The sequence below is a fragment of the Poeciliopsis prolifica genome, unplaced genomic scaffold (assembly GCF_027474105.1).
Source record: "Poeciliopsis prolifica strain line A6 unplaced genomic scaffold, Auburn_PproV2 SCAFFOLD004, whole genome shotgun sequence".
Lineage (NCBI taxonomy): Eukaryota > Metazoa > Chordata > Actinopteri > Cyprinodontiformes > Poeciliidae > Poeciliopsis > Poeciliopsis prolifica.
This window is the reverse complement of record NW_026562379.1, coordinates 7,678,916-7,693,635: the sequence shown is the minus strand read 5'-3', so window position 1 is coordinate 7,693,635 and position 14,720 is coordinate 7,678,916. Positions and strand designations below refer to the sequence as shown.

At 37.4% G+C, this 14,720-nt stretch overlaps 1 protein-coding gene across 1 annotated transcript in view; it reads left to right on the top strand.

The window, feature by feature from the left end:
- Positions 1 to 14,720, top strand: part of kirrel3b (kirre like nephrin family adhesion molecule 3b) — a 204,815-nt gene that overhangs the window by 166,624 nt on the left and 23,471 nt on the right. The window contains exons 8-10 of the mRNA XM_055028836.1: positions 6,164 to 6,269; positions 13,476 to 13,624; positions 13,814 to 13,941. Coding sequence (XP_054884811.1) covers positions 6,164 to 6,269; positions 13,476 to 13,624; positions 13,814 to 13,941 — 383 coding nt within the window. The remainder of the gene's footprint in view (positions 1 to 6,163; positions 6,270 to 13,475; positions 13,625 to 13,813; positions 13,942 to 14,720) is intronic.

The window sequence follows — 14,720 nt, the reverse complement described above, 5'->3', positions numbered from 1 at the left end:
TCGTAACTTGTTAGAGTTGACCGACTCAAATGAGTCTCAGATCAGCCGTCAATGGAATTAGGAAGTAATCTGAAATTTTTAGAAAATGTTAGATGATCACATTAAAAAGTAGATGGAGCTTGAGCATACTTATGGCTGTCTCTTTCCATGAGTTATCAAAAATATGTACTAGAAAAATAGACTTCATAGTCAATAGCAAATTACTTGACTGAGGACACCGGTTAGGAAAGAAACAGGGGACACTTTTTTTTCTAAAGGGGTTTGTATTAAAAAATTTACTTTGGTTTGTCTAGCTGTTGTCAAACTTATTATTGTAATAATAATAATAATAGCAATAATGATAAAATCATAAGTTGAATAAACTAAAACTGCTTTTCAACTTGAATAACAAACTGACAAAAAAGTGTATTTTAAAACATTAAAATAAAATCCCTCCGCTTTTCACTCTGAACAAAAGTTGAAAGCCATTGGACTGCCTACTGTATAAAGTGAATTGTTCCTTCAAGAGATTTCTGTCAGCTCGTAAAAGAAAGGACACGCTTCACAATTTTGTCTTTATAATGGCTGTTCGCTCTCCTTTTACAGTGGAAATCAGACAAAAAAAGTTAATTGTTGGAAGTTTTAAACACCTCTTTGAATCTCCGGTAAAAGCATTGTGACTGACCACTCAGAAATCTGAGTATAACAAACTGAAGCTTGTGTCAATTATGTTTTTATGTAATTTAAGTTTTGTTAATGTGCTTGAAATGTAGTTGGACTGGAAATTGTTTTCATGTTTTTAGTAGGTGGCCCTGTTTTTTTAAACACAATGGAGTTCAGATCACCCATAATTATAACCTCCTTTGCATTTAGTTTTAATTTAGGATCTTAGCATAATATGGTTGCAAATGCTTTTTTTTAAATTCATTTTATTTTATTTGTTTAATGCACAAACTTGATAATCATCAAATGACCTAAAGAGTCATGATTAAGGAGCTAAACACTAAGTTTATGGAGTTTATGGAGAACAAAGGAATATAATCAAACCACAATGAATGTCATTTTGCAGAAAAGGGGTGAAATTACTCTGCAGGCTGATGATATGTATGCTGTTGCTGTGTCCACAGTTTTTAATAATCAACTTAAAAACTATTGGTTGTCTTACTTAAAAAAAAGAGTCAAGAACATAGACATGTGTTGTCAAACGAAAAGCACGCACCTTCATTTTTAGGGACATTAAACAAAAACATGTTTCAAATTCATGAGAAATATCACACCCAACGTCTCATTCCAACCCCAGTTGTAGCAAGAAATAAGAACAATGGATCCAACAGAGTTGGAGAAAAATTAATTGGTGAACTGAAAAAAAAAGGAGCAACTTGTTCACCCTGGGATAAGAGCAAGTGTCATCAAGAACATTAGAGCAGAAAGTGAGGGTGCCATTCATTTTAGGGTACTCTTCATTTCCTGTCCACAAGCTGTCTCATTCAGAATTGAACCCTTGCAGATGTTTTTCTGGCACTCTCTGACTGAGTACTGTATTGAGCATGAACAGCTGAAATTGATATTGATGCTTTCATCTCGTTCTTACTAAGGCAGCAAATGAGTAGATTTCCTGAAATGGTATTGCATACCCTGAATATGTTGACAATCTCCCTCTGAACTTCTACATTCCCAGCATGAAGCATTATATATTCTGCTCAGGAGCAGCCTAACTTTTAGGCATTTAATTGAACACCAATTTATCTTGCCTAATAAAGCTTGTGTATGTGCCATCTCAGTGACATAAAACCTACAAAAAAAGTTCTTGTAAACTTTCCAATCTTCTCTTCAAAAAATCTAGTGTTCAGTCCACTTTTGTGCTTAGTTGTCCTTTTTTTAATATAATCTAAACACAACTCTGCACATTGCTCTACAGCTTAAACCAGAACCTAATGCCTTTAACAGTATTTTCTTTTTATCATTACTTTAATGCTCGTGGTTTACATCCACATCAGCATTTCCATTCCCTCCAAAGTTCATACAGCGTTATCTGGATGAGGTTTAGACAAATTAGCATCTAAATACAGTATACGCTGTCGATGTTGCCGAAATGAGAGGGATTTAGAGCCAGCAGAGGTGATTCAGAACCCTGGATAGACTGCTGACTTCAGTTGCCCACACCATTCCATTAGTGGACTGTAATTATTTGATAGCACACGGGGTAGCTACCCCCACATGCTGTTTTCTTCAGCAGTATGTCTTGATGTGCATGCTGTTGTTTGTACTTGAATCAGTAAACTTCCCCACGACCACTACAGTACGAACCACTGCAGGGGAACTCTGTTTTGGATGCCAGCTTCGTGTCTCACTAATTCCCACTCATCGCATGGTTTGAAATGCTCCTCAATTATTTTCTAGTGCAGTTGCATATCTGCAGAGCATTGCCCCACATAGAACTCTGCTTTGAAACGTGTAGTGGGAAATTAATGCACTGGGGATGGGCAAGACCAAGGTTTTTCCGTATGTTTGCATTGCAAACAAGCTGAGCCATGTGGGTGTAAAAATGAAAGCCATTTGTTGGGACTAATTAATAAAGAACATGCACATGTGCAATTGGGGGGGATTTGTTTATGGTAGCTTGCTCAGCCACATACTCTCCTTGCTTAATCAAGCAGATAATGCCAAATTCATCTGAAACAGCATCTGTGAGTGAGGGGAAAGGAATATAAGGTCATAGAGACAGGAAAATGCTCTTGCATTTCTGACAAAACTTTCAGTTTGTAAACATATTTTGGCACATATGTATTGCAAGGAATGTCAAACAACATCTGCCATCATTAAACTAAGTAAATTTAGCATTCTGAATATCTTATGATCAATATGTTAGACCTCAAGTTGTTCGTCAGCCTGTTCTCCCCTGAAGTATTGCGCTCAGCCAGCCAGTTGACAGCGTACCCAGATTGTCGACAATGTAATCCTCAGTCTCTGCATCCTACAGAGGAATCCAAACTCTTCTGGAGTTTGAGGCTGGTCCTGCTGAAGAACATCTGTCTACAGTGACCCAGAGCGATTGAAAATTTGAGCTTTAAGAAAGGGAGGAGTGGGGGTGAATTTATGCTGGCACAGTCTCCGTGAACAGAGAAGTTGGATGATTGTTCCAAAAACACCATCTGGTTTCCACTTTGAACTAACCGATCAAAAGCTGTCGGCCAACTAAAACAACACCCTCCCCAATTTCTCCTGTTGTTTCTCCTATTTCCTCAGTCTATTCATTTTACCCCTTCTAGTGAAGGATCAGCTCTGTTGCACATTGGTCTGCAATGGCGTTGCCTCAAATGCCCAACTCGTCAACCCTTTGCACTTACCCATCAAAGTATTCACTTTACTAAACAGATGTTGGTCATATTATAAAGGTCAAAAGTTGGAAAAGGTGTTTTAGTTCTTAATTCAAACATTGGGACAGAACTTGTGACAGCTGGTCCTCTCTCACGCTCTCTGAGAGGGACATCGGAGTTTTTTTTTTGTTTTTTGTTTTTTTCTCTCTCTCAGAACGGAGGACCGGTTCAGGCATTTCAAAAGAACATTGATTTTGTGGTCAGATTGACAGTAATGAGCATTTGAATCTTTAGAAGTCAGTTGGCAGCAAGACGAAGGATATCGTGATTAAAAAGGCCCATATAGGAATAGTTTAGTGCAAATGGCCTCAGAATGAGCTTCTGCATTACTATGTCTATTAGCACAGAAGATGCCTTTAGATCTTCCCCTGGCTTTTGATGTCTGTCTCTCTTTCTGTCTGTGCTCCCAGATTCCCACAGATTTTTTTAGTGCCACCTCCACTGCTGCCACACCTGTCAGTTTGCCCCTTAGGTTGCTTTTACCCACATTTCCTTTCACAGATTTAACCACCCACAATGCTTTAAACCACCTACTGAGTGGATAACACTATTGCTCCAGGCAAGGATGAGTTTCCGGTTTTATTATGATGTGCATCCATGCCCTCCTTCTGGTCCCCCTCATATTCACACAAGCATGCAAATGCCTAGGCACACAGCTGGCTGCTCAGTACCTAGGGATACTTGCTTGTTGAGTTAGCCTGCAGTCTTTTTGGGTTTTGCAATGTTGTTGTTTTCTTTACTGGCCTGGAGAGACCAGGCACAGGTGGAGCTCATGGATTTCAAGGTAGTGAAGTGGTTGGCGAGGGGTGGTGTAGTTGTCCTGGAGGGGAATGCTTTCAGTGATGGGGGAAAGAATGTGGCACCTGGACCAATTCCTCTCTGGGGTTTTGTGGCAGCTGAGCCAGCCTTGAGCATCTGCACAACTACGGGGTAATAAGCAGTTTTTCGACATTTGGTGCCGACCCATAAACATGCTTACAGATTCCCTCTCCATAGCCATACACAGAGATGTCTGGCTACATTAAAGCGTGTTTGTGTGCTCCTTTTTTGTTTCATCCTCGACGGATTTCTGTTCTCACTGCTGTGTCCTTCATCCGCAGCCAAACACAGTTCCTGGTTGTAACTTTAGTGTAGCTAAACACAGAGCAGATCTACTTTTTAAACAGATGGCTAGCTTCAAACCCAGAGCCAGTTTTCCCCTTGTGACTTGTTGACTGTCCAGGATACCTCACCAGAAGGCAAAGAAGAAAAACTGTATGAAAGAAAAATAAATCAAGTGAAGACTCTTTATTTTTCTATTATTTAAAGCAAATGTGCACTAAAAAGAAATTGTTGACACTTTCCAATATATTTTCCATTAACAGTAAAGCACTTACAGTACTAATTGCTAGACCAACTTGTAATTATGATCTGCCTTGCTGCATTTGCAGCTCTGAACAAAATACACCTACATTGCATTTAAGAAACCTGACAAATAGCTTTACTTATAAATAAATAATTAAATTCATCCTCCAAATTTGTGAGGTAAATAGCTTTGTTTGCTTCACGTGGGACAGGTTGATATGGAAATGAAGCTTTGTCTTCAAAAAGAATCCCACCTTTGTCAATTAGGATAAATTAAGTTGTTTATTGAATTTGCATAATCTGAATGTTTGCGATGTTCAGAACTATTATAATTTGCACTGCACTGCTGAGGTTCCTTGTTGATTTAATTGCTGTGGATTTTGCTGTGGACTATTTCCTGCTTGAAAATTCTTGTTCAGTGGAATCAGTTCAGGGTTTCATTTTTTTTGCTTTACATATGAAAAGTAGGGATATGTGAAAGCAGAAACATAGAAATAAACATCCAACTTGTAACAAACAACCTCAGTGGCTTTTAGCAAGATGAGCTTTAAGAAATGTGGGCTGTAGGGTATTAGAACTGAGACACAGTTATAGCAGGATAATTCTCTCACAGACTAAGATAAATTGTCAAACAGTACCACAATGTGGTATTGTTTACTGAAAGATTATAATAATATTATTAATGCTATGAATATTATATCCTTCTCAGATATAATTCTGTGTTCCACATACAACAAGGTTGACATTTCACACCTGGGATCATCCTGATCAGGATTCTTTTGTCAGTGATACAAATATGACTCTTTTAAAACTAGACACATTTGGGTTTTTAGGCTGTTAATATATATCAGGATAATCAAAGCTAAACCCAAAAGTATTTACAGATTTAGATTTGAGTGATATTTTGACCTGATAAAAATATTTTTCTAACTGAAGATAATGTTTCAATTTTGAGGTGGCCTTGCCAGAGTTTCAATTGGAATCCCAAAAACAATATGTTGTGAGAGCTAATAATTAGGATTATGACCAAAAGCCTCAAAACCTTAAAAGACAAAGAGCTAGCTACAAAAGAAGAATTGGCAAAAGTAAAAGTCGAAACATGCAAGTAATTGGTCAACAAGTGATAGTTTGAATACATTTTTGAAAGCCATCCACACAGAATGTGATGTGGTTGATTTATGTGGTTGACATAAATCATACAGCATGTTATCAACAAATGTGGAGATGAGTGTGATCAGGTAGTCAAATACAGATCATTTAAAACTTACGGGATAAGAATCTCCATCCGATATGTTATCAACACAGGATACCACAGTCAAACTGAAAGGATTCCTCTTTTTCTACTGTTTTTTTTTTTTCTGACATTTAGACATCAACAACATCAGCAGCTCACAATTTACTGCACCATGTTTGGGGATGCCACGTGAGTAATTGCTTGTCTTTGTGCATCCCTGTTTTTATAGATCTCCCTCTTGTCAATCTCTCAGTGGAGCCTCAGCCTGTTTTGGAGGGCAACCTTGTGAAATTCCACTGCTCTGCAAAGGCCAACCCTCCCGTTTCGCTCTACAGGTGAGTCTATAGCAAGCTGTGACTCCAGTGCCCACACATAAGTCATCCACAAAGCTTTAAAGACCCTATAAAATATTGAAGGATGAGGAGAAACGCACTTAATGAGATATTTTCTGATCGATGTAGAAGGTGAAAAATGATTTTCACACAGCACAAAATTTAACACAGTATAGATGATATTAATCTTTGTCAGACAACATATAATACCATTGCACCATTACTTCACCTCATACTTGTTATGAGAAGACACAAAACAATGAAACACTGCGGAAAAATATAATGGAAACATATTTCAGAAAAACCATTTGGGAAAGCATGTCATGTTTCACTGGGCTGCAGTAAAATAATACAGAGCTTTGTTCCACAACTATTTGCTTTATAGTCACATCATCTCCCTTGAACTTTAAATGTCCATAAGAGTGTTGGAGGAAAGCTGAAAATCTAATTTGCGTGACATCTGAGGAAGATGTCAAAATTGCTGCTTTTTTTCCCATTAAATTATGTGTTAAGACAGCACCTGCCCCAGGGATCTGGCAGCTTTATGCAGTGGTAATGGGTGATTCTAGGCTTTTATTTCTTGTTTTACAAATGGAAATTTGAAATAGTTGACTTTGCCCATCGTAAGAAAATAATGTGACATCACCCACACAAGAAATGTTATTATTGCTAAAATGAGAAACCACAATTCATTTGGAAGCAAGTTTAAATATGCAATTATCAAATGAGAAACAACAGGAGAGGCAGAAGGAAAAGAGAAAACCATTAATCAATTCTCTCATGAGGTGCTGATTTTCATTTTCTGAATATCAACTCTATGAAGAGGTGACATTAAAAAAGGCATCGAAACCATAGATTCTGCTTTTGTCCACAAAAGGATATTCGGTCATTTGAATGTATATCATTTGAATGATTGAATACATTCAATCATTCAATCATGACTTCATTACTTGAATACATCATTCAATTGAATCATTTGAATGTATTCAAGATAGCTCTTGAGCAGATAAGTTGGCCATATAGTCTTGTTTTCAGACTTAATAAGAATTTGAACAACACTTTTGTTTCTGAACTTTGATAAAAAAATGTTTTTCAGTTCATTTGTGTCCCTGTCAAAAACATGAATGATGTTGGGGTCTAAAGGCAAAGTTTTCTGATATTTTGTGGTGTTTTTAATTCAATGCATAAAAACATTGATCCATCCAGTAATCTTCTTCTTAATGGTGTGTGTCTTTGCAGGGTAAGTACTCTGAAAAATCTAGTGTTTTGCGTAGGAATCATATCTCAAACAGGGGTATTATGTATTATACAGGCATATTTTATGTCACAATCAAGCACTATGTTATGAAAATGTTGTATATCCCAAAAACTATTTCCAATAAATTTGACTTTGCATCATAGCATAAATATTGGCTTCTGTCTCTTTAAGAACTTTCAAACCTTCAGCCTTCACCACATGTGGCTACAACAAATAATGTAAGCTGTTCATCATAGTCATAATCTTTCATATTTAACCAAAATTTCATGGTCCATAACATATTGTGTTTTAGATTTAAGCATCTTTGTGATTATTTCTTCTCATTTACTTATTGTAAATGAAAATGAGGTTGCTAAGTAATTTTGGTTACTTACCAACCAAAATTAATAAAATTATATATATGGTTACAAAGTGAACTGCATAATGAGAAGTAAAAACATTTAAAAAAATAGAAAATCACAATCTATACTTGTTAAAATCTATCCACTTCTTTCTAACATCTTCAACTCTGATGAAGCAAGAAAATGCACCTCTATTGTTCTTACAAATCCTGTATGGCCCTCCACATGAGGAGTACTAAAGTGATTTGTCAAGAGATGGTTCTCTGTGTGGGAGGTTTTTAAATCTGAGCAGAAAAATAAATGGAGTCAAATCAATAGCAAAAGCAATTGGCCAGGCTCTGAATCTTGTAATGGTAGTGGGAAATGAAATGGGTGTACAACACACTCACAGGTGGCAAAACAGAGATGTTGCTTTTGTTGTATAGATCATGCACTTTGGAAAAAAAAGAATGCGGGAGAAAGGGCAGTGAGATTGTGAAAAACAAGGTGTATGTATTAGACTTTATCTGTGAACAGCACAGGCAGATCATCTTTTTCACCTGCAGAGGCTACAAGGCTGGATCAATGCTAGAATCAGACCTCTCCATGGGGTATAAAGAGATTCAACTCTATGGCAACTGACATATTCCTCCAGTTTAACAATCTATAGAAAAAAAGAATCAGTTAAAGGGTCAAACCAAAATGGATTGAAAACATTATTTTTCTTCTTTAAAATATATTCCTCTTCTTGTTACACTAACAAGTTACCATGAATAAATTTTAAAGTCAATCTAATAACCTTTTCTACTTGGTTTTACCCTTCAGCAGGTTTTGAAGGTTACCTGTTTCGATTTAACAATGTTCTACTGTCTTGCTGTGCCATTTCCTCTTACAGCATTGTAAACAAGAAATTTTAAGCATCCATAATACTTGCCTGGGGGACCTCATCAATGTAGAGGCCCGCACACAGTCTCCCTCTGAGAGCAAGATCATCATGGAGTGCAAAAAGCTGGTCAAGCAGTGTGGGACCATTATTCAGTGCTAATACACTGTCTTCCACAGATCAGATAGAGCCCAAAGACAGAGTAGTTCTTAGACGGATGGCCTCTTTTCCGTTCCCCAGAGAGTCATCCATTCCCTATATGCACTGCACCATCGTAACATCTTCCAATAGACACTTGAGACACACACCCAAGACAGTGTGGGGCAATAGTCAAAAGCATAGTGCCTCCAGCTGCCTGTGACCCCTCGTGACTGCAACGGCATTTTAATAAAACTGTCTTAAGGCAGGAGAGAAAAATTGAGATCTTTTCATTGTACTTTTACCCAGAAAAACAGAATGAGAAAACAAATCCAGGTGTGGTTATTTAAAGAGTAGAACAGGAGTGTTGGCAGTCATTTGCTTACCTCCAATTTGCTGTTCTATGTGTGAACTGCTGATTGTAACTTGTAGTGAGAAAGGGTTTTAAGTGAAAAGGAAGGCTTGAAAAGTGCTGGGTAAATACGCAGTTTGAAAAGAAAAAGTGATGTCTCAGACATCTTAGAACCTGTTTGGCTCTAAGATGTCTATTCTGATAAAAAACAGTCCAATACAAAGGTTGACATTGTAAATCCTAAAGTCCTTATAAGTGTCGAGCTAACCACATCCATGTCCATTGTTGGAGCTCATTCACTTGAAAGTAGAAATTAAAAATGAGTGTGCGATACAACATATTTTTGTTTTCAATGCTAGTTTTTGGATGTTTTTAATTTAAAAACTCTACTTTGCTGTATGCTCACTGTTCTGTAATACCTTTTTTTTTTTTTGCGGTAACAAAGAGTGTTTTACATCTTGTTTTTACCAAAAAGTCAAGTAATCGCTGGAGAGTCTCTGCATAGTGCCTGGAAACTTGAGATCTTGTGGTATTAAAACACCGGAAAATGTCTAACTGTCTCACAAAGGGCTAAATTTGTGGGACAATTTGTTTGGTGAACAAAGTCAGCAGTTTGGAAAGGCTTTGCAGAGTTCTACAACCTTGACATCTTATTTCATCTATAGTTGAAACAGCACATGAGACTTATTTTAAGTCAAAAGTAGCTTTTAAAATTTCATTGTTGTATTACATAATGATGCAAAGCATTGAAAAACCCTCCACTGTTTATAAAGTCATTGCACATCAGCACTTTAGGTACTTGGTAGAAAACAAAATATAAAAATATATAAGAAGAAAAATTCCATGCTTTGTTTTTGTAAATACACAAATACCGAAAAAAACAACTGTTAGTGTTGCCAATGCTCCATGAAACCATGATGAAAGATATTTGGAAAATGCAAATGGAATCAAATACGCAAGAAAAACGAACAACTTCCAGTAGAGAGATGATATTCCTGAATATCATTGATACCTGTCGACATTCAAGTTTCTCTACTTTGTTTTCTTTTGTACTCTTTTCAAATACCTGGCTTCAAGTAGGAATCTTAATTAAATTTTTTGCGAGATCATAAAAATTGCTATCTTTTTTATGGTTATTTGAAAATAGCTGGACGCTGTTACTGAGCTTGCATATTTTCAATATGTGGCAGAAATCTTCTGATTTAAAATGCATGGAAGGTGAACCAGAGCGGCACTGTGCTGTGCTTAACCATGTTGATAATAGCTATGAATTCTGATTTACTGTGCACCTTAAAGCTGATGGCACAGATATCCACCTAATTTAATTGCTAGTCTTTTATTGCCCTAATAACGTTCGGCAAATGCAAAATCTCCTTCACTTTTTCACTTTCATCTTCTGCTTCCATTAGCAGCAGACCTTTTTATGTCTGGAACAGTGTTAATTTAAACACCTTTCACCAAACACAAACAGCTATAATGCTCACGCTGATCCATGCTGCTGTGGACACACCCAGGCAGACAGAATTCACAGCTTTTGTCTGATTGAAATCCCTGAATACAACCCAGCAGTGTAGACTGAGTCAGCTATTGAGGAAGCCTTGCATTGGCCCTTTAACCCTCCCAAAGGGAATGCAGGTGTTTGTGTTACCTATGTTTAGACATGAGTTTTGGACATGGCCCAGCACACCAATAGAACTCTCTTGCTCCCCGAGGACGACAATATTCTGTCTCAGTTCCCCCTAACACTGTCAGGGGCTCCCTAACCTGGCAGCTGCAACCTCATGCCCGGAGCAGCTGTCTGCCCAAACATCTGTGCTTAACCCATTATGACTCCTGCAGTTTTTGCTTATAAAGTGCCAACAGAAACAGTTTTATTGTTTCCTAATTTTATTACCCCATGTGTCACCTTTTAAACTGTTATTTTGCACATTTTTAAAGAGGAATATTAAGAACTTCTGTAGTTTTCTAATAACTGGTAACAGTCCAGGAAGCAGTAATAGAGAAAAAATAGCATTTTCCTATTATTATTTTATTTCTTTTCAACGTTGTGACTTTCATTTTTATTTTACCATTTATCATTGTCAGTGCCCTCATTTTGATTATAGGAATGCCAGAGTGATTAATACCTTATTCTGCCAGTCCATCTTGATCAACTTCACCCTGCAAACTGAAACTAGGTAGTTAATGTTCAGGGGTGAAATCCAGTCAATTTCTTTTGACTGTGCAGCATGACTTTCAAAGCAGGTGCTGGAGTGCATCCAAGGTGTCAAGGGGTAAAAGGCAAAGTAATGCACTGGACATGCAAACTCCACATAGCAAAGAGCCAACAGACTGTGAAACAACAGTACTGATTGTAATGTAGCTCTAAATATGTAGCTCAAATGAAAAAAATTAACTTGTATTTATAAACTTTGATAGAATGCCTTGCAAATATAACAACCCTGTACTACAATGCATTTTACTGGAAATGATGAGCCAGATCAATAAAAAGTAGTAAATAAAGGTTAGCTGGAAAGAAAGAGAGAAATTTACTGTCAGCATAATTCAGGTTTGAAGAAGTGAAAGAAACTGATTTGATCAGATAAGGGTCTTCATGACCCTGAGCAAACTGTCCTGTCCATAAAGCATGGTGGTGTCAAGTTCATGCTCTTTATAGTTTAGCTTTATGTTTTATGGTAGTGTCATGATGTGTTGTGGGCTGATTGTGGAAACAAATGCAGAATGGAAGAGACACAGTGTAGATGAAGAATGTTTAATCAAATTGATGAACAAAAAACTTACAAAAATCACAAGGAACAGGGAGCCAGATCAAAACAAATAAGCCAAGGAGAATAAAACCCAGTAAGGAGACAAGAGGAGATCGCAGAGCAGACCAGGTTAGTAATGGGATGTGATGCAAGGAACCAGCAAGGAGAAACTGAGAATGAGTAACTTGGGGAGGTTGTTTACTAAACAAGAAACAGATGGTTGATTAGAAACGGTTTGCAGCTGTGAGAGGAGCGAGTACAAGGCAAATTGAGGAGAGAGAATGAAAGTGGCACAAGGGGAAAGGGACAGTACAAGAACTAGGAAATAAATCTAACTCTAAAGAAAAACTAGACAAAAGAAACAATTTAACTTGACCAACAAAAAAATAACTAGACACAAAAAATAAACATAAACTAGAATCGCTAAGGAAGGACTGAATTGAAACCAAACGAAAACAAGACTGATGTAATAAAAAAAGAAACAAAAGAATACAGAATGATCAAACTAGAATAAAATAAACATCAAACAACCACAACCTCAGATCCCAACACTAACACAGTTAGTGTTGTGGTGTATCAGACAAAAAGCAAGTTCTGAACAGTTCTGCTGTAAAACATAAATGAACCTAAAAAAAATGCAAAGCCCAATTAGAATTCTGCTTCACTTGAGCTACTGATTGAATGAGGTAATCTGTTCTCATTTAAATGATAGCATTTTAGTCAAGCATGAGGCTAGCTTACTCATGGAAAACAAATTAGCTCCCCATCCCAGGGAAACTCTCTTCAGGACTGGCAGAGAGAGAAAATTGAGACAGGCACCAGTTGCGTACTCATTTGCCGTATCAGCATGCAGACACTTGTCTTCTATGGATGTTTTCATCGTGCATCATACATTGGGTGTCCCACAGCGCCATCTAAATTTTCTAAGGGGAACCAATATATCTGAAGACACCTTTACTTCATTTTTATAAATGGGCCTTGTCTTTTGAAGCAGCTGAAAGCCAAAACAATGCATGCAGAGTGGGGCACAGCTGCCTGGGGCATCATCAAAGTCTTACCTTAACACATGTGGCATGTCACAAAATATATCATTCAAAACCACAAGCGGATGCTTCTTCTTTTGTTTGTTTTCCAAGTGATCCCAAGTCAATTCATTAATGTCAGCTGTTGTGTTTAATACAGTATGTCTCTAGCAAAGTCTTCAAAGGTGGAAGAGCTACCTATTTGTCATTCTGTGATTTGTTTGTCTTGGTTGGCACTCTGCGCTGCTCTCTGTCTGGTGTAATGAGGAACGTGCTGTCTGCTCTGTGTTGCCAGAAAGCTTGTCATTGCATGGAGAGCTGCCACAAAAATGTGCTGAAGCCAGCATAGAAAACCTGCCCCAGAACTGTGATTTATTCAATTCACCCAAAAGAAATATATTGGTGGGAGAAAGCTGTCTTTACCCTTAACCCATTAATTCGTTCTTCACCAATCTTTCCTTCTTTTCCACCATCTGCTCTTCATCTCAGGTGGGCGAAAGGTGGGAACATGCTCAAGGAGGTCTCTGGGGACACCTATGAGGTTATCGTGGACCATTCATTCTTCACAGAGCCTGTTTCTTGTGAAGTTACTAACTCGCTTGGGAGCACCAACGTCAGTCGGAACGTTGATGTCTACTGTGAGTGACAAAATTATCTAGCGTGCCTGTGTAAATAAACAACTTTACAAAAATACAAGCTCCTACATGTTTGCTGTCAATTTCTTTTCTTTTTCTTTTTTCTTTTTTTGCTGAGCTCCAGAGATTGAAGCATGTCATTATTAGATGTTAGTAATTCATATAATTCATCGTGGGTTTTTATTCCAACAGTTGGGCCGCGTATGGCTGCCGAACCTCAGTCCTTGCAAGTTGACCTTGGATCTGAGGCCATTTTCAACTGTGCTTGGACAGGAAATCCTTCTCTGACCATAGTGTGGATGAAAAGAGGCTCTGGAGTGGTATGTGTCCTTTTTCACAGAATTTACCTCACTGAAATGTAAATATCCAAATACAGGCACATTTTCAGAAATGATCCAAAAGTGAATAGATTGCAATTCAATTCAAAAAGTGAAAATAATATATTCAATATATCTCACAAAAATTAGAATTATACATCTGAAGTTTTAATTTTCTTTTCTTCTTTTTTTGAGGATTGTTGCTTATAGCTAATACATTTTTTTCTTGGAAAATTAAAATATATAGATACTTGATGTGTCCTTGTACTACACACTATATCTGGGTGTGTTAATTATGAACCTCAGTTCAAATACAGTATAGCATGGAGGCAATTAGTCCATATCTCTGAGGGGTCAACAAAGCACACAGTTGTAGCTCATGTCCTGAAATATCTGTGTAGCTATTAAAGCAGTGACTCTAAGCTGCATCCCAGGTGTTGTGGATCTCTCCAAACATTTTGAATTCACTTTTCCTCTGAATTATTTTACAGCTGGGGTTATCCCTGTGGCTTGTTCACATTTTTTGCCTGCCTTTTTTTATCATTCAACTTTCCAAATAATGTGCTTAGACACAGTTTTTATAATGATAAACTTTGAGATTGTCAGTAATGCTCTGTTGAACAGGCGTCAACTCTACAGGCTTCTGCATTATGAAGTATTTCTAAATTAACCATTCTTATTCAATAGTTCAATTCATATTTATATTTGTGCTGTGAGCCATCATCATTAAGATGAAATCAAAGCAAAAGCCTCTCCAGAACTTGATGTATGTCTGGTTCAAG